Genomic DNA, 25,966 nt, shown 5'->3' with positions numbered 1-25,966 from the left:
GGGGATGGGGAGAGGAGAGTAAGCGTGAGCAATGACCTGGATAGGGAGGAGGCATGGGGAGGACCACATATCCATGGCCACAGTGCAAGTCCCACCACTTTGATCTGCTTTTCAGATTAGCTTTACACTCTTCAAGTCTGTGAACCTCTATTAAGTACTTTCTTGTATTTTCTCTTTGTTGAAGTTTTCACTATGTTTATCCATTCTCCTGAGTTTGATGAGTATCTTTATGACCATTACTTTGAAGTCTTTACCAGGTAAATGGCTTATCTCCATTTCACTAAGGATCTTTTCTGAGGTTTTATCTTGTCGTTGATTTAAAACATACTGTTTCTCTAGTTTGCTTGATTGCCTCTGTTGGGTTGTGTGCATTGGATAAAATAGCCACCTCTCCCAGTCTTGAAGTAGTGGCCTTATGCAGGAGATGGAACTTACTGTATACCCCTGCCCTAGCTCTTTGTTGTCTCTCAAACCTCTGTGAGTGCCCAAGTAGAGTGTTATTTTTAGTGGTTCCCCATGTTTGAGGCTTTGCCAAGACCTGATCCTCAGGAAGCAGTTTTTAAAGTATGCACATATAAACAGTCTGTGGGATCAGAGGCATGAATCTCCCTGGCCACCAAAACCAGGTGGTATACAGATGTTCCCTAGATGGCAGCCAGCAAATCAGGATGACAGAAAGTATACAAATTCCTTTCTGGGAGATACTGGTAACCTGGAGTAAGGCAGAGGGAGAGCACAAAGATGGCACCCACCAGCCTTTGTCCCCAGGGAACACCTCAGTATGTTCCTAGATGTGTGCCAAACCAGATCTGCCCCTCATGCCCTGTCTAGAAAGACTGGGGTGCTTCAGTCTGAGGTGTGTGCAGTGCCCCGTGTGTGGCATCCTGCTGAAGGACTATTTCTCTACTTGTTACAGTCCCATTGGATCCAGGAATCCATGGCCCCTGGCCAGCAGAGCTAGGCAGTCAGGGTTTTCCCCTGGGCAACAGCCATAAAATCTGTGGTTCCAGACATGAAAATCAGAGCACAGATGCATGTAAAAGCTCCCCCCTGGGAAAAATTGGCACTCAGGAGCATGGCAGAGGGAGAATGGGAAGATGACCCTCCCCAGAGGGTACCCCAGCAGACTCCTACATGGGCAGTAAATTAGATGCCTTGTCCTCAGATCAAAGCTTTAAGATAAAATAAGACTGGGTGCCTTTCAGTCAGCTGCTTCTGCACTGATCCCTGGGGTAGGTGAGGCCAAGGAGTGAAAGTTCTATAACAGCCATTTCTCAGAGTTGGTCCCGTGGATATACACACTGTTGATTTCCAAAAACAAGATTTTTGGTGGCTTGTGTCTGTGATGCACGTCTTAAAAGTTGAGGTACCCAATGTGGTGCTCAATCCCTTTACCCTCTAGTGAAAAGCTCTCTAGCCACTGGCAACCACTTTATATTTGATTAATCTAAGTACATCATTTAAGTAGAATCATACATTTGTCTTTCCGTGACTGGTTTATTTCACTTAGCAAAATGTACTCAAGTCATATCCATGTTGAAGCATGTGTCAGAATTTTTGTTCTTTCTAAGGCTGAGTAGTATTCCATTATATGTATATACCACATTTAATTTACCCCTTTACCTGCAGATGAACACTTGGGTTACTTCGATTTTTGGCTCCTATGACTAATGATGCCACAAACCTGGGTGTACAACTATCTGGTTGATCTGATTTTAGTCTTCTCTCTCAGTATGTCATTGGCTTAGCAGTTAGCAGTGAGATAAGGAAAATGGCATCTGAGCTAGAAAAATGGAGACACCTGTTATGCCGTGGCAAAAGATCTGGTCCAGCTGTAGCCTTCAATAATTTTTCTTGCTGGAAGACTGGAGGAGAGCACCTCACAGCCCTCACTCCTCTCCAGTTAGTCAGTGGACGTGGTGTTCACTAAATGAATCTTTCCAACCCGACCTGATAAATTGGCTTAGCTCTGCTTAATCCAAAGTCTATGTAAGTCACTAAATCCTGTCTATTTTACTTTCTCTGTGTCTCTCCAATCTTTTCCTTCCAGTCTATCTACTGTCCAGTAGATGAATACAGTCATCTCCATGGTGAACATGGGACTTCCTTTGGGTAGACTTCCTTGCTGAGTAGATTCTGGAAGCAACCAAGAGTCCATGAATCAGATGTACTTGTAGTGAAAGGTGAGCATTCACGGAAGTCTCATGTTTTTGTTAACAAGTACATCCAGAGAGGCACTGGCTTTATTCATGGCAGCATGAGCTGAGATTCCCCCATCTGGTCACTGTTTGCACAGGTGAGACACACGAGACCTATGGCCAAACTGTTTCTTTGTTAGTGCAGATCTGGAAGGTGTGATGACATCCTGCATGCAGTCTGATCCATGGACCAAACTACAGAGTGTGTTAGTGAAGGCAGTGGTTCCAGTTCCCTATATCCCAGTCCCTTACCACCTCCCTGTCTCCTGGTTGGCAGTGCTAGGAAAGCCTTTCTGAGAGGCCCAGCCTGGCCCAACCAAACCATCCTTCCAATAATTTTGTAGGTACTAATTTCTACTATCAAAGACTTTTTGCTTCAGAACAACTGGAATAGTTTGTGTGATCTGGATGAAACCCTGGCTAACAGAGCATTAGATGATATTCTCCATTTATGCATTGGATAGGATAAAAGGACATCCCAAAACTACATCCTGCCCATTCCTGAGCTTCTTTCTTCTAACACTCTCTGGCACCCTGCAGTGTAGTTAATGTGACAATCCTGGATTCGCCAAGCACTGCCACTTCTATAGTTTGTACATACTGTTTCTATGTACATACAGCTCCTTTTACAAGATACGAACCTGTGCTCGCTTCCAATATTGCACTCTTTAACCCAATATAAAATGACTTTCTAAATGGAATTATGGACATGTTCTATTGGTGTCAAGTGTACACATAAAGATGTAAAAATTGTGAACATTAGTAACCGCTGATCATAAGTGTAGTTGCCAGCTGTTACAAAACATTGTTATTACTAGATTATTGCCTATATTTCCTATGCAATAATTTCCACATACCTAGTGTTTGTTTCTTCACTGGAAGCTTGCAACCCTTGATACCATTTATGCATTTTACCCCAAACCATGTCCACCATCCCACTAGCGACCACCACTTTGTTCTCTGTATTTAGTAGTCTACTTTTGTTTGCTTCTTAGATTCTTCTTGGCCGGTTGATTTGTTTTGTTTTTGAAGTTCCAAACATGAGCATAAGCCTATGGTATCTGGCCGTGGAAATAATGGATCACGTTATTTCTCTGTAATTTTGAAAGAATATTCAGACTCTTTTCCCCATAGGGTGCCCCAAATTATGTTCTGCCCAGCAGCGCATGAGGGTTCCTGTTTTCTTTATACCCTTGGCAATTTTTGATATATCTACCATTTGGGTCTTACCCATTCAGACAGTTGTCAGCTGATACCACACTGTGGATTTGTGTGCCTTTCCTGGATGACTAGTGATGTTGAGCACTTTTCTGTGTGTCTGTTGGCCATCTGTATGTCTTCTCTGAAAATGTCTATTTAGGGCCTCTGCCCATGTTTTCATCCAATGATTTGGTGGTGTTCTGTGTTGACTTGTCAAAGTTCTTCCAATACTTTTGATATTCAACCCTTGTTTAATGTAGCATTTACAGAAGTCTTCTCCCATTCAGTAAGTTGTCTCTGCATTCAGTTGAGGGTCTTCTCCTTTGCTGTATGAGAGCATTGCATTTTGGTGTGGTCCCAGTATTTGATTTCTGCCCTTGGTTCCCTTGCCTATGGAGACCTACCCAGAAAAAGAGTTGCAAAGGCCGATGTCCAAGTAGTTACTGCCAACTGTCTCCTTGCAGTTTTATGGTTCCAGGTCTCACATATGGGTCTCTAATGCATTTTAAGTTTATTTTTGTGTAAGGGGTCAGAAAGTGGTCCAGTTTTCCAAACACCAAGTGTTGAAGAGACCGTCTTTCCCCATACTATCCTTGCCCCCTATGTTGCAGATTCATTGACCATTTAAGCTTAAGTTTGTTCTGTGGCTATGTCCCTCCATTGGTCTGTGTTTATTTTTGGCACCGGTAACATTACACACATGCACACACACACAGGAAAATTATAGCTTTGGAGTATTTCTTGAAATCTGAAACTTTGATACCTCCAGCTTTACATTTTATTCTCAAGATTTCTTTGGCTGTGTGAGGATTTTTGTGGTTTGGTACCAGATTTAGGATTATTTTTTAGTTCTCTGAAAAAATGCTATATTTTGATAGGGATTGCTTCAGATGTGTAGCTTGCTTTGGGTAGTATGACCATTTTCACAGTATTCATTCTTGCAATTCTTTAACATGTTATATCATTCCATCAATATGTGTAGTTCTCAATTCCCTTCCTCCATGTTTTTTCATTTTCAGAGCATGAGTCTTCCCCTGCTGGTTAGTATTTAATCACAGGCGTTTTATTATGTTTGTGTAATTGATAATGGGATATTTTCAAAAATTCTGTTTCTGTTATTAGTGTATAAAAATTACATGTTTCTGTATATTCTATATCCTCTGGCTTTCCTGAATTTATCCATTCTAATAGTTGGGTTTTTTTGGTTTTTTTTTTTTAAGATTTTATTTGACAGAGACACAGCAAGAGAGGGAACACAAGCAAGGGGAGTGGGAGAGGGAGAAGCCGGCTTCCCTCTGAGCAGGGAGCCCAATGCAGGGCTGGATTCCAGGATCCTGGGATCATGACCTGAGCCGAAGGCAACCGCTTAATCACTGAGCCAGCCAGGTGCCCCAGTTCTAATAGTTTTTGAAGCCGTTTGAATTTTGTTTATAAAAACATGCACCATGTCATCTGCTTAATGACAGTTTTACCTTTTTTTTTTTTTTTTTTCCAATTTTGAGGACTTTTTTTTCATCTGACTGGTACATTTAGGACTTTCAGTACTGTGTTGAATTAAACTGGTGATAATGGATTTTCTTGTCTTGTTCTTCGTCTTTGAGGGAAAAGCTGTTTTTCTCTACTAAATATGATTTAGCTTTGTGTTCATCCTATATGGTCTTTATTATGTGGAGGTATGTCTCCTCTCAACCTACTTCATGGATCTTGTTATGACTGCATGTATTATTGTGTTAAGTGGTTTTTCTGCATCAATTCAGGTGGTTTTTACCCTTTGTCTTGTTAATGTGATGTGTATGTAGCACATTGATTGACTTGCAAATAGCAAACCACACTTGCATCCCTGTAATAAATCCTACTTGATGGTGGTAAATGAATTTTTAAATTTTTTAATTGTTTTTGCCAACTTGTTGATAATTTTTGCATCTGTGTTCCTCTGATTTATTAATATTGAACCATTCTTGCATTCCTAGAATTGATCTTACTTGATCATGGTGTTTATTTTTATATATGTTTTTAAAAATATTTATTTGACAGAGATCACAAGTAGACAGAGAGACAGGCAGAGAGGAAGTGGGGGCGGGAAGAAGGCTTCCCGCTGAGCAGAGAGCCCGTTGTGGGTCTTGATCCCAGGACCCCGGGAACATGACCTGAGCCGAAGGCAGAGGCTTTAATCCACTGAGCCACCCAGGTGCCTCTGGTAAGTACTTTTTAAATATATCTTTGGATTCTGTTTGATGAGGTTTTGTTAAGAAGTTCTGCATCTCTGGGCATCTGGGTGGCTCAGTGCTTTTCGGCTCAGGTCATGATCTCTGGGGTGGGAGATGGAGCCCTGCATCACACTCCATGCCCAGTGCAGAGACTGCAGCAATATTTACAATTGTTCTTTTATCATTGCATAGTGCACTTAACTTTGTCTGTTGTTGTAGCTTTTGTTTTAAAGTACATTTTTTTCCAACATAAATATTGCTACCCCAATTTGTTTTTTGTTATTACTTTCATTTGTATGGTAGATGTTTTTCCAGCCGCTCATTCAGTCTACATGGATCTTCAGATCTAAGTTGTGAGTCTCTTGTGGGCAATGTATAGACGGGTTGTGGGTTTTTTTATCCACTCTGTCATCCACTCTGTGTCTTTTGATTGGAGCATGTAGTCCGTTTACATTTAAAGCAATTATTGATAGGTATGTATTTGTTGCAATTTTGTTAATTGTTCTGATTATTTTTGTAGTTCTTCTCAGTTCATTTCTTTTCCTTTCTTTTCTTGTGGTTTGATTGCTTTCTTTAGTGTTATGCTTGGATCCATTAGAGATTTTTTGATTTAAGGATACCATTAAGTTCATATATAGTGTCTTATGTGTATAGCAGGCTTGTGTTCAAGTTCAGTAACTATTAAATTGATGGTTAAAGTTTGAACACATTCTAACAGCACTGAACTTTTGCTCCCTTCTCCATATTTTATGTATGTATTTTACATCTTTTTGTGTACCCCTTGACTGATTTTATAGATATAATTGACTTTACTATTTGTGTTTTAACCTCCATACTGGCTTTATGACTGATTAATCTACTTTTATTAATGTCTGCTTTTACCTGTGAAATTTTTTCCTTTCATACTCTAGTTATGTTCTTCCCATTCCACTCAAAGAATTTTAATATTTCATGTAAGGCTGAGTCTGTGGGGATGAACTCCTTTAACTTTTGTCTGGGAAACTATCTTTCCTTTGCTTTCTTTTTTTTTTTTAAGATTTTATTTGACAGAGAGAGAGATCACAAGTAGGCAGAGAGGCAGGCAGAGAGAGGAGAAGCAGACTCCCTGCTGAGCAGAGAGCCAAGTGCAGGGCTCAAGCCCAGGACCCTAAGATCATGACCCGAGCCAAAGGCAGAGGCTTAACCCACTGAGCCACCAGGCGCCCCTGTCCTTTTATTCTTTTTTTTTTTTTTTTTTTTTTTATTTATTTGACAGAGAGAGATCACAAGTAGACGGAGAGGCAGGCAGAGAGAGAGAGAGAGGGAAGCAGGCTTCCTGCTGAGCAGAGAGCCAGATGTGGGACTCGATCCCAGGACCCTGAGATCATGACCTGAGCCGAAGGCAGCGGCTTAACCCACTGAGCCACCCAGGCGCCCCTGTCCTTTTATTCTTAATGATGGCCTTGTTGGATAGAGTACTCATCCTAGTGGCTGCAGGTTTTTTTCCTCAGCACTTCAAATGTATCTTGACACAGATTTCTGGCCTGGAAAGTTTCTCCTGAAAAATCAGGTGATAGCCTTATGGGGTTTCCCTTGTATGAAACTCTTTCTTTTCTCTTTCTGCTTTAAATTCTCTTTATCACTCCTTTTTGCCATTTTAATTATGTGTCTTGGTGTGGACCTTCTTGGGTTAATGTTTTAGAGGTTCTCTGTGCTTCTGAGGCCTAGATGTGTTTTTTTTCTTCCCTAGAGTAGGGACCTTTTTAGTTATTATGCCCCCAAACAAGTTTTCTGCCCCCTCTTCTCCTTCTAAGATCCCTAAATTGCAAATGTCGTGATACCTGGTGACGTCACTGAGTCCCCTTAACCTATTTGCGTATTTTATATTAATTATTTATTGAGCTGCTCATCTTGGTTGCTTTCTATTTTTCTGATCACTGATCCTTTCTTCTGCATCTTCTAACCCACTGCTGATTCCATCTAATGTAATTTTAGTTATTGAATTCTTCACTTTTTATAATGTTTTTTGTCTCTTTGCTGAAGTTTTCAGTGAGGTTATGCACTCTTCCTTCAAGTTCAGTGAGTATCTTTATGTCCATTGCTTTAAGTCCTTTATCAGACACAGTGCTTATATCTATTTCAGGTAGCTCTTCTGCTATGATTTTTGTCTTGTTCTTTCATTTAGAACATTTTCCTTTGTCTCTTTATTTTATCTGACTCTGTTTCCATGTATTAGGGAGGTCAGCTACACCTGGTCTTGACAGTAGTGGCCTTGTGTAGAAGAGGTCCTGGGGTGCCCTGTAGTAAATTCCCCAAGTCACCAGGACTACGCACTCCACAAGCATCTCCTATTTTGGTTGCATTGTTTACATGGCTAACTCTGTTTTCTCAGCGTTTCAGAGAGCCCCCAAATCTACATATGATCTTTCTTTCCCAGTCTCTGGCTGAGACTTGAATTGCCTATACAGAGATTAGGTGTCAGGAGGCTAATGTGTAGGATGATACCAGATTATATGTAACGATGTCCTTGTGTTGCCTACGAGGATGGTAAAAGTTAAGATTAATATTCTTTGATAGGTGAAGGATGAAAATTTTAATTCCTAATAGACAGCAAAAGAGCATTAGGGTATAATTCTCAAACCACTAGGAGAGAAAGCTAAGAGATATAACAAACGCTCATAAAATTTTTAAATATGTCAGTTATTTTATATACTATTGGCTTAAATGTTCAAGCAGAGGGACAAAGATTGTCATACTAGGTTAAGAAGTGAACTATATGCTGTTTTAATATAACAATGATAAAAAAGTCTGACAGCAAAGGTTTAAAAAATATATATCCTACAAATATTAAAAAAAAACTATTGTAGCTACTTAGTATCAGAAAAATAGATTCCTAGTCATTTAAAAAAAAAAAAAAGTATTTCCAATAACATGTTCACTCTGTGAGGAAGATAAAGCATATCCACATAAATACACCAAATCCTACATCCTCAAAAAACCTGAGGCAAAATCTGGCAGTGGTGTAGATGTCCACCACTGAGGTACGTTTTCTTATAATGCTTGTGGAAGTACAATAAGTAGACACAACACAAGATTTTTAAAACATGACCTGGGTTCTAGGCCTCAATGGTTTCACCACTGAGATTTATCACTGGTTTTTAAAGGAGAAATAATTCCAATATTATATAAATTTGTCCAGATAGAACACAAAGTACTTCTCAAGTCATCTTATGAGTCTAACATGATCTTAAATTATCTCTATCAGGTTTTAGAATTAAGAAAAATTACATCAGGGCTCCTGGGTGGCTCAGTTGGTTAAGTAACTCCCTTCAGCTCAGGGCATGAGCCTGGAGTCCCAGGATCGAGTCCCGCATCGGGCTCCCTGCTCAGCAGAGATTCTGATTCTCCCTCTGACTTCTCCCCTCTCATGCTCTCTGTCAAATAAATAAAATCTTTAAAAAAAAAAAAAAAAAGAAAAATTATAGATCAATTTTATTCAAAAAATTGGACAAAAATCCTGAACATTAATAAATCAAATCCATGTATCTTTAAAAGGGAATAAAATGTCCAGGCCAATTTGGATTCATATCTAAATCATGGTTGATTCAATATTAAAAAAAAAAAAAATCAATCATCAAGTTGGCATATTATAGAAGAGATATTTTAATAGATGCAGAAAATGGCTAAAATTCACTTTTGTAATTAAAAATGCTCTTAACAAATTTGAAAGTTAATGGTAAAAAAAGCGCTTTCTTTTTGAAATTAGCAAAAAGAAAAATATCATTTGTATTTAATATTACATTGACGACTACAGTCAAGATAAAGCAAAGATAGGACAGGAAAGGAAGAAATAAAACTCACTCTCATATGTTTGACTATGTAAGTAAAGGCTAACAATAATTATATATAGCTGACATAAATTTAAGGTTGAATAAAACATTCAAGAAAATGCTGGAAATGAAATTTTTAAAAATATCCCTCACAATAGCATAAAAATATCAAATACCTAGAAATTAATCTGGCAAAGAGTACAAAAGTGCTCCATGAAGCACTTGGCACAACTGAGAGATGAAAGAATTCTTCAATCAATAAAAGACCTAGATCAAGTTCATGGATTATAAGACTCAATATTGTAAATCCATTTCCCCCAAACTGATTAAGTTCTATGCGATTCCAATGAAAATTCCAACAGGTTGTTTTTCTGAAATGTCACTGACTGCAAGTCCATGTGTATTTTTGAACAAGCTAAAGGGACAGGAATAACCAAGACACTCCTAAGGGAAAACATGAGAGCAAGATAGCTTTGCTGTTTGGCAAAACTTACTAGAAGGCTACAGTGTTTTAAAAAAGTACAGTTCTGGGATTCTGCAAGGACAGACAGTTGAAATCGACACATACACACAAAGGCCTTTGCTCTATGACAAGGGGCAAGGATGGAGTTTTCAGTGTTATTAGAACAACTAGATCACCACATGAATAATAAAAATACAGGTGGAAGGAAAAAAAAAAAAACCCTCACCCTGAAGGAGGACTGGACCTAGTGACTTGCTTCCCACGAACAGAATATGGCTAAGTGATGGGATATTGCTTCCAAGATTAAGCTGGGAGAGACTACCTTCCGCATTTCTGGTTCACTCTCCTGCAGCCTCTCACTTGGGCATTCTGATGAAGCCAGCCACAGTGCTGGGAGCTGCCCCAGGACAGGGCCCCGAAGAAGAAACAGAGGGTAGCCTCTGCTCAGCGACGCACACAAGGAGATGAATCCTGCCTGTGAGTAAGCGTGGAAGCGGATTCTTTCCCAGGCCAGTCTGGGGCACGACCCTACGCCTGAGGACTCGCCTGGGCTGTGGCCAGACTCCAGCCCCACAGCAACTGTGAGAGCTTGTGTGAGGCTGCCAAGCTTTGTGGTAACTGGTTACATGGTGACAACTAGTACAGATTAAGTTCTGCTCAATTCTATTAACCCAACACCATCTCTGATTCCCCTCCATATACGAAGCTCTCAGAGGTCTTTCCCTGCCTGAGGCCAAGCCACGGGAACCAGGAACTCACGTAAGCTAGAAGTGCCCTCATGCCCAGCTCCCAGTCCTTAGTCCTCTTCTCCATCTAGACTTGCTTTGCTGATGTCAGCCACAGTCCCAGCCCTCCGTCTCCACCCTTCTGCTTGCCAGCCCAAAGGGCTTGTTTCCACTTGTGAACAGAGTAGATCCAGTCCACTCCATCCAAAAGTGGAGTCCTGACGGCTCCACTTTTCACATATACCCAAAGCTGGCCACTTCAACTACCCTCCTTGCGATCCTTCTGGTCCAATTCTGCCTCTCTTGCCTGGATTACTGAAACAGTTTAATCTACATTTGCCATCTTCTAGTCTATTCTCCCCCAAATGCCAGGGTGATCTATTTAAACCTAAGTCAAATCATGAGCTCTGATGCTCAGAACGGCGGGGCTCCCCTTGCAGAGGGCCGTGAAACTCCGCACCGCGGCCCACAGTGCCCTTACCTGCTACTGTCCTCTGCCCGTCTGCGTGCAGCTGCGCCGGCCTTTCTGCTCCTCCTCCAGCTCGCCGGGCCTGCCCCATCCTAAGCCTTTGCAGCGGTGGTTCTGGAGGAAGTTCTTCGGATCAGGAGGGCAGTTCCAGTAAGCCTGGGGGGGTGGGAAATCTCCATTTCTAGTAAGTTCCCACGAGATGCTGATACAAGAGGCTGCTGGTGTTCTGGAGAACTCCAGGGGAAGATTCTGTGAAGTAACTTCAGGACTAACTCTCCATCTCCCAAGTCTGCAAGGGTCAAGTCCTTAATGAGATCTAGGCAGGTGACATTTAATAGTGTGAGCTCTCTGGGTCTCGAGTTTTCTCTTGCTTTAACGACCCCCCCCTTACTTTGAGCACCTTTTGTTCTCTTCCGGAGCAGTAGGGATCTACACTGAGCTTCACTCACTTGATCGTTTACTGTGTCTCCGGCCAACTAGAATGTGAGATCCAAAGCACGGAGCTCTTTATCATCCCAAGAGCTGAACAGACTTTTTTGGATAGAAATGATTTAAATTGAAAATGATATTTAGTCTTTTAATTTCCTTAGCAGTATAGAAACCCATTTTTTTAAAAAATGTACTAACTACATGTGCTCATAGGAGGAGAGCACAGCAGTGGGGAAAACAGATTTCTGAGTTCCGCTAAACCTGGATTCCTAAGTCAGCTTTACGACTAGCAAAACGTCTGTATAAGGTTTACATGCTACCTTGGACTCAGTGTGTTTATTTTGTAAATGGTGAGAGCAGCAGGTGGTTTGGAATAGACAAATGTATGCGAAATCTCTAGAACAGTTCTCACTAAAGTGGTGCTCAAAAAATATTCCTTCCTCTTCAGTATCTCACAACTCCTCTAGCTCAGATTTCATTTCCTCAGCAAGTTAACTAAAGCGTTCTGGATGGGATTACATATAAGTTTCTATTTTAATATTTAACATTAAAACCTTTGCCTAACCTTTCCATAGTACCTTCAGGTGAAAAGTTTTCCTGTAACATACATCAGACATAACAGAGAATAAGTGTGCTGATACTGGGACGATACTTCAAATCGAACCCCCACGAAATGTTCATCACAGACGGTGTTCATCGGCAAGTATTTCTGGGCAAGAGGCTACCTGAGTTGATGGCCTTTCTAAAAGGGACCTACACCTCACTGCAAAACCAAAACCTCCCATTCTTACCAGGAGTATTCTGGAGAAACAGTTTTCACAAACGTGTCAGCTATAGATGGTCCGCCTAAGAACAAAGCAGCAATACCTGCTCTCACAACGATTGTGAAACACAGAGATGGTGTTTTTACTGCTCATGCTGCACAGCCATGCGTGACCTGATATTGCTGAAATAGTCTTTATTTCTGAACATTCCAAAAGAGCAGTGTACACAGTAACAAATATTAAGTCATATACCATAAGAAAGCATTCATTAGTGCAAATGGATTTTGTAAAAGGTCTATCAAAAAGATTTATTTGCTTCAAAATGCATCCATTTCCAGAAGCATTGTTAATAAAACATTACAGTTTCTCATCCTCTGTAATAAAGTAGTGAAAATCAATCGTGGCACAGTAGCAAACACTGCAGGTATTAAGTGCAATGAGCCCGTGATGCCTTTATAAATCGGAAACCCATGTATGACAATAAATTAACAAAGAAAACGACAAGAGCCTCTAACTGGCTACTTCCTTGCGATGCTTCAGCTCAGGTTGTGCTCATTCAACATAAAATTAGGTCTTTCAAATTGTATGGTGGATTTTTGCTGATCTATCCCTAGAGCTAAAAAAATAGTACCTTACCACAAAAATATTTTTATGGCACAAAATTTAAGTTGTTCCATAGTGGTTCACATAGGTGTAAAAAGAAATAGGCACAAAAAATAAAATTCCTGTAAACTATAAAAAAGTAAACTTCGAAGCATAAATTATAGAACCTAGTTGTAAATATGCAATGTATTAAAACACCAAACATGTAATGGGAAGATGTTTAGAACACGTAAGTAAACTGAACAAGTTACTTTAACAAACTCATGACAAAGAAAGTATTATTGATACATCTCAATCCCCTCGAAAAGTGTTCAGGTACATAGCAGTTCTACAAAAACCCCCTAGATCTAAGTGTCACAATACCACGACCACGGCTCCCAGACCGGTGCGGTATTCTCTCAGGCAAATATTTAAGTGCAATCATTAGTCTCTGGCGCTTGGTCCGTTGAAAAACAATGCAGTCAGTCAACATGTTAAAATGCAGAAGGGAAAGAATATCCCGACGTTCACGGTTCCCTAGCCAGCTAGGTAACTCGACCCTCATTTCCACTCCTTTCCCGTGCTCCAGGGGCACGTCGAACCGCCATCAGTAGCAACCGTCTCTCCAGCTCCCGTCCCTCAGAGCGCTGAGCGAAGACAGAGGCTTTGGAGGCTGAAGGAAACTGCAGGGATGGAAAGGGACCCGTGAATACACTCCCAGGAGTCCTGGCACTTGGCCAGCAGCTACTGGCATGTTCCAGAGCGTGCCGGGAGCCGTGCACTGGACCCTCGCCACATGCTCGGCGGCTGGAAACGCCATTCTCAGCACATTCACTGCCGTGGGTGTTGTTACGTGTGAACTGCAACATATCCTTCGTGGACAAAGGGTATTTTCAAACCAGAAAGAGAAACTCTGTCTAAAGACAAATGGGTACTTCCTTGAATGTAAACAGCAAATTCACATGAAGTAATCTGCAGCCTTACAAATAAAGATGTGCCTAGCATACTGGCAAAGAATAATAGCCAGTGTTGGCCTAAATCTGGGAGGACGTCCTCTCCTACAGCCTGGCACTGACCACCATGAGATGAGCTTAGCTTGGAGACCTATTCAAGGACCAATGGAGGGTCACAGCAACCCACACCCATCAAATAATGTGATTCTAGTCTGCCATGAACGTAACACCATCTGCATTTACAGGGGGAGAATAAGCCAGAATGTACTAAACATGCATAAAAATGCTATGTGAGTAACGGGATCAGGCGTTCACTCACTTTTGTTTACTTTTAATAGTTTCTGAATTTTTTATCTGAGCACCTATTCTAATCGGAAAATAATTACACATATTAACACAGAAGTGTTACTCGTGCAACACCCCTTTTCATACCATCACTGTGACCCATCCACCCCCCACCACCACCCCCGCATCCACAGCCTCGTTCCTGGTCGGGAGCGGTCTGCAGTTACTGCCTCCAGGGTCTGCTCTATCCCTGACATGCCATTCTCATTGACGTAAAACACTTCAAGATCTCCAGTTCAAGAAGGGCACATCATGACCATGAGCTTGTCTGATATGTGCCTTACAACTAATCTGAAATTTTAAAGAAGGAAAGTTCCAACTGGACCACACTCACCTTACCAGCATAAGCTAAGAAAGGCCCAGCTCCAGATCACCAAGGCGCCGTCCCCGGCCAGGCTGGGGACAGGGTGTGCGTGCATACGCCTACCTAATGCATTTGCCTATTTTGATGAAAGATTACTATTTTGACAAATATTTATAATTCTATCCTGTGCTAGGCACAGTCCTTAGCCTTGGGGTTTTATATTCATGACCACCCCCTCCTCCATCCCCATGAAGCTTACATTTCTAGAGAGGACAGTCAGACCGTAAAATAGAAAGTCAGGAGAATCTGTAGTCCCTCAGACGGTGATCAATGTTATGGGGAAAAGGGGAAGGAGTAGGGGGTGGACTTGGACTTGTGGACAGAGGGGTCATCTGAGCGAAGTCCTGAAGGAAGAAAAAGGCCCTGTGAATTACTGGGGGGAAGGAAAATCCATGGAAGCCCCAGAGACGGAGCTTACCTGGAGAATTAAAGCGAAGGTGGCGCATCAGGAGTGAAGTGAGGAGGGAGGGAGAGACACCCCCCACCCCAGCACTTTCTAGAGGAAGGGAGGTCAGAGGTCAGGTCATGCAGGGCAGCGTGCCCGAGACCCCAAAAGGGAGGATGCAAAAGCGGCTGTGGAGCGGACAAAGGTTCGTACCTTCTAACGGGCTGTGCAATTTTGCTTCGAGGCAGGTTGCTCCCGTTTATTGCCAGTGAAGGTCTGGGCAGGGCGCTGCGGCCCACGCTCCCGGCTGGGGCAGCTTTGTTTGGTGTGGGGATGCCGGAGTTGGAGTACAGCTGGAGGCCGTTGGACAGAGGCGTGCTGCCACCGCCGCCCTGCACAGTGGGGCTCACGTAGGCCGTGGCTTTCAGCGGCTGCCGCACAGACACTGGGAAATGTCCCACGCTGTGGATTCTGTGCTGGAGCTGTCCTGGGGAGGGAACTAGAAAGGAAGAGGACGGGGCGAGAGAGAAAACTTATACAACTACCCAATTCAGGAAATGTACCCCCCATTCAAGGCCAGTAGAGTCTGAAAGGGAACACACAGAAATGAAATGTGGGTTCCAGACAGTAGTGAGTACTAGAAAATTCTAATTCTGGACACGTCACCTGTCCTATCCATTAGCAACATTTCTGAGCACCTAACTCTATCTAGAAGCCCCATCAAACAACAGTTTTCTTCCCTTTAATGAATGGAACCAGCTCTGAGTTCTCACAGGACAGTTTCTTCCATGCTTGATGGGAAGACATTAGGATGTTAATAGTTGCTCTGGGGATGGTTTCATGAAAATAAAATGAGGGGAAATTAATACTGTGACGATGGGAAGACAGAGGTGACATCAGTAGGTTACGAACAGCTTATTACAGGTTAAATATTTTCCTCATGGCATTGACCAATGTCCTAGGGTTGGTGGGAAGAGTAAATAAGTTAATCCACATGAAGCCTTTGAGTGGTACCTGTCACTTAGTAACCTCCCAGCACTATTATTACCTTGAGAACAACAGCTCTCCAGGTAAGAATGCGTAAAAACTACATCAATATACTTACACACCCAACATTTTCTAAAGTAGTTTAACGGATTTTGAACTTAACCATAAAATAGGAATGGAGAAAGACAAAAAAATATGTCCCTTGTTTTATTTAATGTCTCTTGAATTATTTCCTCAAAAAAAGTTTTGCTTAAGTGTCTGTCAGGTGAAGCCCATACACAGGAATGCTGACGCTCCCGTACGGCCGTCAAAACTCAACGCAGACTAAGGTCCACACAAGATTCTGGAGTAGTTTTGATCCCAGCGAGTTTTCGTGACACTGTAAAACTTCTGTCAGTGGACAGATAATCTCTAAGTTCTTTTCCAACCAATTCTACAATTCTTAATTAGGTAGCTTTTAACCATGAATATTTTGATACATTGGCTGGTCAGGTGTAACAAATGTACCAAGTAACTAATGCAACATAACTAACGGGAGAGGTTCACAGGGGAATCCAGGGAAGGAAAGGACAGATAGGGATATATGGGCACTCCATACTTCTTAATTGCTCAGTAAGCCTAAACTGCTCAGGATGAAAAAAAAAAGCCTAGATTTAAAAAACCAATGTGAATTTGGCTTAGTCGCTTTTAAAAAACTTAATATACATAAAGTACATAAATCTTAAGTCTAGCACTCGATTTTCAAAGTGAACACGTTGTGGAACCACCAGTCACACAAAGACCGAGCCTCACCTGCAGCCCAGAAGGCTCTTACCCCTCTCCCACTCACTGTTCCCATAATGGCGACAGTTATTTTCACTCTGTCACCACAGATTGGTTACTCCTACTCTGAACTTCATAGAAATGGAATTACACAGTACGTTCTCTGGCTTCTTTCACTCAGCATCATGTTTCTGAGATTTAGCCATGTTGTCGGCACTGCTCTGCATTATATGACATTATATCGAATGTCACAGTATGCTCGGCTGATGATGAAAGGCTGGGTTATTTCAGTGTGGGGTCTGGGCAACATTCTTGAATAGGTTTCAGTGTTCATATCCACTCATTAGGTAAGGTATATTCCAAATTCTATAACCATCAGGATAAATGAAATTATTAGCGAAGTCTCTAAATACAGTATCAAAATACAAAAAGAAAAAAAAAAAAACTTTCTAAATACCAGCAAAGCAGAAACTAAACTTTAAAAGAACACTGCCTATAAAAATATTTTAAAAATCAGATATCTACGAATAAATTTAACTATGAGGCAGAAAACTTCCACCAAGAAGCTACAAACACTTTGGTGGGAGACACGGAAGAAGATCAAAATGAAAAGGGGTTCCAGGGTAGTGAGTTAGAAGAATATTATGAAGATTCCAATTCTAAAATTTATTTATGGTTTCAGTGACCCCAATCCATATCATTTGAAATGAAATTACACAAGTTACTCAGGAAAAGCATCCTATAAATACTCCTATATACAAAACCAATAACTATTCAAGATAACTAATCGAGTATTTTAAGAGGAAGTGGAAAAAACAATGCGAGTTAAGACAAAATCCCAATTGTACAAATAAGAAAACAAGAATCAGAAGAACATATAACTTATTCAAGAACTTATAATTAAGACCCAAAATCAGATTTTTTTTTTTGCTGCAAATCCAGTGGCCTTCCTTCTGTATCACATTGCCTTTTCAACATTATCTTACCTTTGTGTTTCCCAGAAAGTAAAATGGCCCAGAACTAGGGATCATCAGATATAAACCCAGAATGTATACATAATAATCACTTGGAACACTTACGAATAAAAGTAAATGAGAAGAGAATCCTGAGATTTGACAGAAGTGTATGACTGACCTTCTCTTACACAGCAGTGCTCTGAAGGGTTTTTCTTCTCTCGTTATACTGCTTGATTTTTTTTTTAAGATTTATTTATTTATTTATTTGACAGAGAGATCACAAGCAGGCAGAGAGAGAGGAGGAAGCAGGCTCCCCGCTGAGCAGAGAGCCCGATGCAGGGCTCGATCCCAGGACTCTGAGATCATGACCTGAGCCAAAGGCAGCGGCTTAACCCACTGAGCCACCCAGGCGCCCCTACTGCTTGATTTTCAAACATTGGTTTTTCTTTTTTTTTTACATTGATGAATTGGAATTCTGTAAAGAAAACTTTCCCCTTCTCCATTTATATATTTTGTCCATTAAATATGGACCTGTAATTATTTACTCTACTGGTTAGAATCTTTTTGAATTATTTTTTTCTGTGGCCTTGACTGTCAGAGATTTGGTCCCTGGGCACTTCAAGGCATTTTCTATGTCCTTCTGACAGATCCCCATTAGTTTCTGAGCACGTCAGTCAAAACTGGCCACTTTCTGTTGTGGACATCCATACACATTGTTCTGGCACTCAAATCATACTATATTAACCCACATGGAGTCGGAGTTAACAAAAATTCCTAATCATTACCACATTTGCTATTGTCATGACTGTTTTCCCATTCTACGCTAATCCTATCGACTCCTGCACTCAACTAGAGAGTTGTGTGCTCACCTCAGTTAAATTTCATCAAGCTCTGTCTGGCCGGCTTCCCCAGCTGCCTCACAGTAAAGTCGCAGCTCTCCCTCCACCCCGCCACCCTTAGCAAATTCTGTAAGTTGTCTTCTGTGTCTTGACACAAGTCATTAATTCCAGTATTAACAGATCAAGGCCTAAGACAGCCGTAGGGCATTCACTTACTCATGCATTCAAACCCTCCCGGCAAACTCGTCAAATACCAGGCAGGGCGGCAGGTACAGGGCACAGAAAATCAGCTAAGCTAGGGCCCAAGCCCAGAAGGAGCCAATGAGCTAGTGTGGACAATAAATACAAAGACTGTGAAATATGACACACCGAAAAAAGGGGAGCACCAAAAATCGAATCCATCCTAGATCTGTTTTGGAACTTTATGGGGAAATCTATTGAGGTCATCAATGGAGGCTTTTCAAAGGGTGTGTGGTGTTTGTGCTGCAGGATAAAAGTAAACAGCAAAGACTGCATAAAGAAAGGTTAAGAACAGCACACGGGAGTCAGAATATGTTTGCAGTTTAAGGCATAAACTCCGGGTAATCAGAGCAGTTTCTAGCTCTATTCCTTCACCTGCACAGCTTTTACTGTTGCTTTCTCTTCATGTGCAAAATGGGAGCTAGGACAGAAACCACCTCATAGGGTTACTGGCAGAACTAAGTAAGACAACAGATAAAAACCGGTTAGCACCATTCCTCCCGCTCAGTAAATGTTCCCATTTTGAAATGAAAAACGGTCCCATGGGGCAAAATACCACTTGAGCCCCAAAACTGGACTCAGGGAGGAGGGCTTCAAGTCACTCTGGGTGCAGATTTAGACATTTGGCTGATGACTCTTGGTCGGCCACTCTGAACACACTTCATGCCTCCTGTGTTTGGGCCACATCATTATTGGGACTGTGACCCTCAGTCTGCCTGCCAGGGGTCATTCTCAGACTTAATCCCGACTACCCACATAAACAGCATGAGTCAGAATGGGAGGGGGACACCTGAACCACCACATGCCCACAGAAAATAAAAACACGTGCATCTGAGATTTCACGCTCACTGCACTGCTCACTGCTGGGTATAGCATACAGAGAATGAATGACAGACTGTAGTGAGCTGAAGGGAACAGATAAATACTACTCTACACGCTAAAACAGAGCTTCATTTTGGGTGGAACAAAGCTCTGGACTGGTGAACAACAAGACCAAAGTAACAGCGAGACTGAACAAGTGTGCTTTCTTCAGAGGAAAGGCATCGAGCAGATAGGAGCTAGAAAGAGGCAGACCTGTGAGGAAAACAGAGGCTATCTTTGTTTAGACAATGAGTGAACAAATGAATCATCCTATAGTACTTCTACTGCTATCCTTGGATAGTGAAGATTAAATATAATTTATTAATTTATTAACATATGCACTAACGAAAATACTAAATTGTATGAAGTTAAAAAATAAAAGGAGAAAAATTTCCTGCTATGTCCTCAAAAGAAAAAAATGGAATAGTAAGATATTTTTCTAATTGTGTTACAAATGAAACTTACAAAAAAAAATTACAAATCGTCATACTTACTGCAAGACTGTATTCTCGAAATCCCGTTTCCGGCTCCATGCAAGCTCGAGTCAAAACTCTGACTATTTCTCACGGTGACTGGAGAGATGGCATTGCTGGTGACAGCGGTTGTACTTGGCATCCGAGCTAGATTAGGCATACTTCTCCGGAGCTTGTCTAGAAAAGAATTTTAGTTAAAAATCATAAAGCTTATGCCAATTAAAACAGTAGCTTTCGAAAGTAAACATAAATGATATATGCTCATATTTAACAGATAAAAATTGTCACATGTGTTATGAACTGTAACAAGCTACCATGGAATTAACCTTCTGTAAGAACACACTCAGTAACTCCAGGAAGGTTCTACCAAATATACTGTTTAAAAAAGAAAAAAAAAGTGTTCCATAAAAATAAGTAGGGATTAGCTAATCAATTAGCTATTTGTTTCTATACAGTAAGTGGATAAAATAGTATCAAAGGGAGGTTAGAGAATCCTCTTACAGCCACTTAGTTAGAAATTGTTACATATTAATTAACAACAAAAAAAAAAAAACTGGAAGAATCAAAACCAGCACTTACTTTATCTTTTGCTAGCATATCAAAATGGGAAGAATGATTAAAATTCTACCCTGATGTGTTTTGAGATACCCACTCATCAATCACTATGACCCCATTAAGTTCTGTAAAGTTTTAACTAGGAGTCTGCCTCTAAACCTCCTGAGACCTGAACCAGAGACCGCTTCCAGTCATTCTCCTTGCTGAGTACACGTTCTGCCACAAAGGGGCAGCAGAGAGCCGCCTACAGACCTCAGGGCTGCTGAGCTGGGAATTCAATCCAGGACTGCAACCTGGAAAGACACAGGGACCCCAAACTAAAGTACAGGTACTGGGTCACTCACCCAAGCTCAGAAAACAAAGCATCTATTTGAACACCAAGCCAAGCCCCCCTCCTCCCCGTTCAAGTACGAAACTGGATTCATTCCTTCCTCCCCTTCACACACAGCTCCTTCCACAAGTACTCGGACCTGGGGCTGCCCTGACCAGCAAGCAAGCAAGTCCTCTAATCCAGAAATTGGGGGCATCTCCTCCAAATCGCCCCCCTTCTATATCCTCACCCCCAAGTCCTGTCAGTTCTGCACAACAGTTAATGAATGTTCCACTACATCTGGTTCGGACCTCACTATTTACCAGCCACATTGTCACGAAACCCTCTTGCTTGGTCTCCAAGCACCCTGTCCTGTACCTCCTACCCATTTTCCACACAGCCTGCTCTCTTCCTAGAGCATAAGCACACACCCAGGCACCCACTTAAAACCTTCCGATTACTCTCCCACATTCATCTGAAAGCCCCTAAGCATGGCCAACGTGAGACACTTCAAGGTATGGGCTCCTGTCCTCCTTCCCCAGCCTTATCTCCTGCTACTCCCATCCCTCAGCCTACTTGCCTCCCAGTGGATGAGCCAAGTTCCCAAATGTTCCACACTCTCCAGCACCTGTGACGTGCTGGTCCCTCCACTTGGCCACGCTTCCCACTTTGTGGAGGGAGCGAATGAATATGGGCACCAGAATTCACTGTGTACATACTCTGTGCCAGGCATGGTAGCTGTTGGGGGTATGGGCAGTGTACGACACATACAGTCCCTGACTCTGAGTTTTATAATCTACACCAGAGTTTCATAATCTTTTTTTCCATTATCGATCCCAAGAAGAAAACCTAAAATAAATTTAACGTTAACTTTTTTTTCTCCCAAATGGAACAAATATTGAAAATAATATTCTGAAACTCAAACATTTTGGACTTTGGAGGACCACCAACCACTGTAATATCTCGTGCTTTTCACACATGCCCCACTGGCCTCAGTTTCATTTTTATTGGTATAGGCCCTGAAGCACAAAGAGACACTCAATCAGGACATTCAGGTTTGTGGTCACTTTCTTTCAAGCTAAATCAGAAAACGAATGATGTACTTGAACATTCATCCAAAGCGCGTCTGAGGACAAAACCAAACCCATTTGCACTACTCATTCTACATCACTTATACCCATCCTCTGTAGCCCTATCCAGCAACTTCTGCCTCCTTGGGACAGTCTAGGGAAAAGACAGAAAATTAAGCAAATACAGTAAGGATACTTACATCATAAACATGAAAAAGTATAATAAGAAACTGTAGAGAGGACTAAGATAGGAGACCAGAAAGAATTATATCAACCTCACTAACTTCTATACAGCCCCGAGCAGAGGGATCTACCACCCCCACACCATGTCCTTACTCCCTATGCATACTTCTAGAGTACTTATGCTCAGACACTGCCAGTGACTGTTAGATTTCTCCACCATTTTCCTCATTATCTCCTTGAGGCCTGCTTTTAACAACCACAGGCCTCGTATTCCCAAATTCTTGCTAAAGTTGCTAACCCCGGGCAGGAGGCATTTAATACATTCTGCAAATGTTATTTGTGTGTATGCTGGAGAAAGGAGAGAGAATGGATAAATCTTAGAGTCAACACTTAGATGTTCTGAATGTCACGATAACTGGCATGAAAGGTGGGCCTCTCTCAGTGCAGGACTAAATTACTTTGACTATATATATTTAAGCTGAAGGGAGGCACCGGGAAAGAATTATATGCCATTATTTAGAATATGAATTGTGTTTCTGTAATTCTAAGTTTCCAAACTATTTACCATAAAAGTTTCCATATATCTAGCTGAAAGGTAGTATCATAAATATCTGTCAGTTTTCCACCTAGATATACTAGTTGTTTTCATTCTGCCATAATTAATTCATCTCCATATATAAACACACACTTGTTTGTGGTTGTTAAACCACACAAGAGCTGCAGACATCTTGACATGTGACCCTCTCCCTCAATTTTAATAGGATGCCATGACTTCCATGAACCACACGGGATACATTTTCTTCCTGATATTCTGAACTTTAATAAATTAGTCCCTAACTATGACATTCCTTAACTGCAACTCTTTTCTTTGAAATTTTAAATCTGAAAGTACTCAGGTACTTTGAAATCTTAGGAAGCGCCTAAGAAAATTCTGTAGAATCACAATACTGTCATGAATATAAACAAATTAACAATAGTTTTTAATAATCCATACACAAAATTTTCCAAACATCAAGAAAGTCTTTCTTAAGCTTCTCCCCCTAAACCATGATCAATCAAGGTTCATGCATTAGATGTGGTGGTTAGGTTTCTAATCTGTTCATCCAGATGCATCTGGCTTTCAATACCAATCTTTATTCATGTTAGCATCAACTCAGTTTCACAAAGCTTTAAACGTGAAATACGCTCTTAAAAACAAAGGCTTCCAAGTGTAAATATTTAGAATATGACTCCTCCGGGAGTTTAGCTGTGACCTCCAAGCTGTGTCAGGGACCATCTGGAAATGAAGTACCCTTTCCTGTCAAGCAATTTGGAACATGTTAATGATCATATATACCTTAATATTCAAGGAATCAAAAATAACACTCTATTTCTATCTTCACAAGAACTCCGCAATTTACCCTCAAGTACTGAGACGCAGCAGGAAGCTGGAGGAATAGACCAAGGCAAGAATCTGAATGAGTTTTCTCATATTGAAGTGGCACCAGGACTTACCGCTCTAGGAAAACAGAGACTAAAGAATCTTTGGGAAGGGAGGTCCTCAGTTACCCACCAATCCGATCTGGCCTCCCAATCAATACAAGGGTGCAAGGGAGGGACTCGAGCCAACAGTGCTTACATCACGCCACCGACAATCCCTGCCCAATCAACTCCCTTTACGTTGAGTAAAGATCCTACAAGATTTAGTCATTTTTCACATCTGGCAAATGATTCCAAATATGCTCCTTTTAATTCCTTACCCCTATAAATACTCCAATAACTTTTTAAGAGCCCTCCCTTCTGAATCTAGGTAGTGTAGGAGCTATGGAAGCAATAAATATAAACATGCATTTCTGGTTTCTTTTTATTATTTTTAAATGAATCAATGATTGAACAATCATTCTCTGCTATCCATACTATTGGTGATTTAGAAAAATATTTGATAGTTTCCAAGTTATCATTATTTCATAATTTTGCTCAAATGATATCCTATGGTAACAGATGAAGGCTCAGCTGTCTCTCTCTCTCTCTCTCTCTCTCTCTCTCTCTCTCTCACACACACACACACACGTGTGGGGAGGAAGGACAGAGGGAGAGGAAGAAAATTCCAAGCTGGCTCCACACCCATCACAGAGCACAATGCAGGGCTCAGTCTCATGACCTGAGATATCGACCTGAGCTGAAATCAAAAGTTGGACCCTTAACTGACTGAGCCCCCCAGGCACCCCAGTGAGTCCTATTTTCTTTGAAAAGTGGGTGGGAGGCAACCTTTTTCCCTTTCTTCAGTACTTATACTCCAAAATAAGAGTAATTATTTTGTTTCTTCCTTAGGTTGGGAGAATACGCACCAGGTGGTTTGATGCGAAATTATACCTAAGTTTTCTAAGAAGAGGTATTATTTGGCCACATTTATAGCCAAAGAAATCAAAGTTCACAGACCTGAGAAACCTTTAAAAGGTGTCAGTGGTAGGATGGGACTGGACTCCTGAGCCTGTGCTCTCACCACTAGGCGGCACAAGTCCAGTCCAGACGACTGCCACTGTAGTCCATTTTCCTTTGTTTGTGGAGACCAGAGCTTTAAGGAAAAATAAAACTACCACAGTCAGGACACTAAGCGGTGATAGGTCTCTGCTTTCCTAATAGGAACCATCATAGCACAGTTTCAAGGAAACCTAATCCCTTTCACCATGGTGTTTGGTGTAAGGTAAAGCCACTTTTCTAAGGTAAGACAACGATCCACTGGCAACACTGATCAAGACACCAAGCCGGCATCTGCGGGACGGCTGGGCTGTTCAAGGGTACCTGACAACCTTTAGAGCAACAATTCTTAGGGTGCTTTTCCTCAATTTTAAAATGAGGCTGACTTTCATTAAGCACATGAAACACATTGTTTTTTTCTGATATGAGCTTGACTAAGTTGAGTTACTATGACATGACATGGCTGCCAATGTTTCTTTTAAATCTGGAATCTAAAGGTTCTCAAAGGGAAATTATGACTAAATGTTCAATATTTTCAAATGATCTTTCAGTTAGCATGAAAGGTATAAGTACAGAAGAAGAAAAGGTGAAAACTAAAAAAAATGGTAATGGGTAATCACAAATACGATCTATATTTGGCCTTGCAGTACTTTGAAGTAAGCTATTTAATCACTCCTGGGCCCAGAAATGGTGCTATATAATAATTAGAAGCTATAATTATAATTCTCTATCTGGTTTATTTCTCCATGTTGCATGGGATCTGTGGATGAAGTCTGGCTGGTCATTACTGGAAAAGCATACCAGGCTTAGAAGAGGTCATGACTGTTCTCCCTACAGTTTGTTGAAGGTCAAGAACTGTAAGTCCTGGAAGACAAATGGCGAAGTGGGAGAAAGGAAAAAGTACAGGAGAGGACATGTGCTCTGCCTGCCATGTTGACACTGGGGCAGACCAACTTCTGGTGAACAAGCCAAGTATCAGCCTCCTTACCCCTCCTGCTGCACAGACCCCACTTCTAGACGTCCGAGGGAGAGACACACCCAGACTAGTCCTTGATCTGGATGCACATGAGCATCACCGTGTACAGTTCCCATTCCTCACTCCGTGCTGGGAACACGCCGGAGACTCAGCTGGTGGGACAGATAAGGAGCCACGGCTCGGCGAGGAGGCCTCTACGGGACTCCCCTGTGAACGCCACCAGCAGCCCTGCCCATCTTGCCCTGAAAGAGCCACCGCACAAAGATGCCCCCCACGCATGACCCTTCTGTAGTGGCAACATCACAGGTTTTTTTGAAGCCCTAAGTCTAAATCTGGACACGTATCAGATGCTGGTCAGTTTTAGATTTTAACTTAGACCAAACTGATAAGGTTCCTAGGCTTAC

General features: G+C 41.6%; 1 protein-coding gene across 2 annotated transcripts in view; it reads right to left on the bottom strand.

Moving 5' to 3' along the window:
* Nucleotides 1–11,482: 11,482 nt before the first annotated feature.
* SLAIN1 (SLAIN motif family member 1) overlaps nucleotides 11,483–25,966 on the bottom strand; it is a 64,218-nt gene continuing 49,734 nt past the window's right edge. For both annotated transcript variants that reach the window (XM_047720192.1, XM_047720193.1), the window contains 3 exons: nucleotides 20,033–20,188; nucleotides 15,107–15,392; nucleotides 11,483–13,529 (listed from right to left, as the gene is read on the bottom strand). In XM_047720192.1, the coding sequence (XP_047576148.1) occupies nucleotides 13,454–13,529; nucleotides 15,107–15,392; nucleotides 20,033–20,188 (518 nt within the window). In that variant the 3' untranslated portion in view covers nucleotides 11,483–13,453. The remainder of the gene's footprint in view (nucleotides 13,530–15,106; nucleotides 15,393–20,032; nucleotides 20,189–25,966) is intronic.

This window comes from Lutra lutra, chromosome 3, assembly GCF_902655055.1.
Source record: "Lutra lutra chromosome 3, mLutLut1.2, whole genome shotgun sequence".
Classification (NCBI taxonomy): domain Eukaryota; kingdom Metazoa; phylum Chordata; class Mammalia; order Carnivora; family Mustelidae; genus Lutra; species Lutra lutra.
The sequence above is the reverse complement of the archived record's forward strand: the minus strand, read 5'-3'. Positions and strand labels throughout refer to the sequence as shown.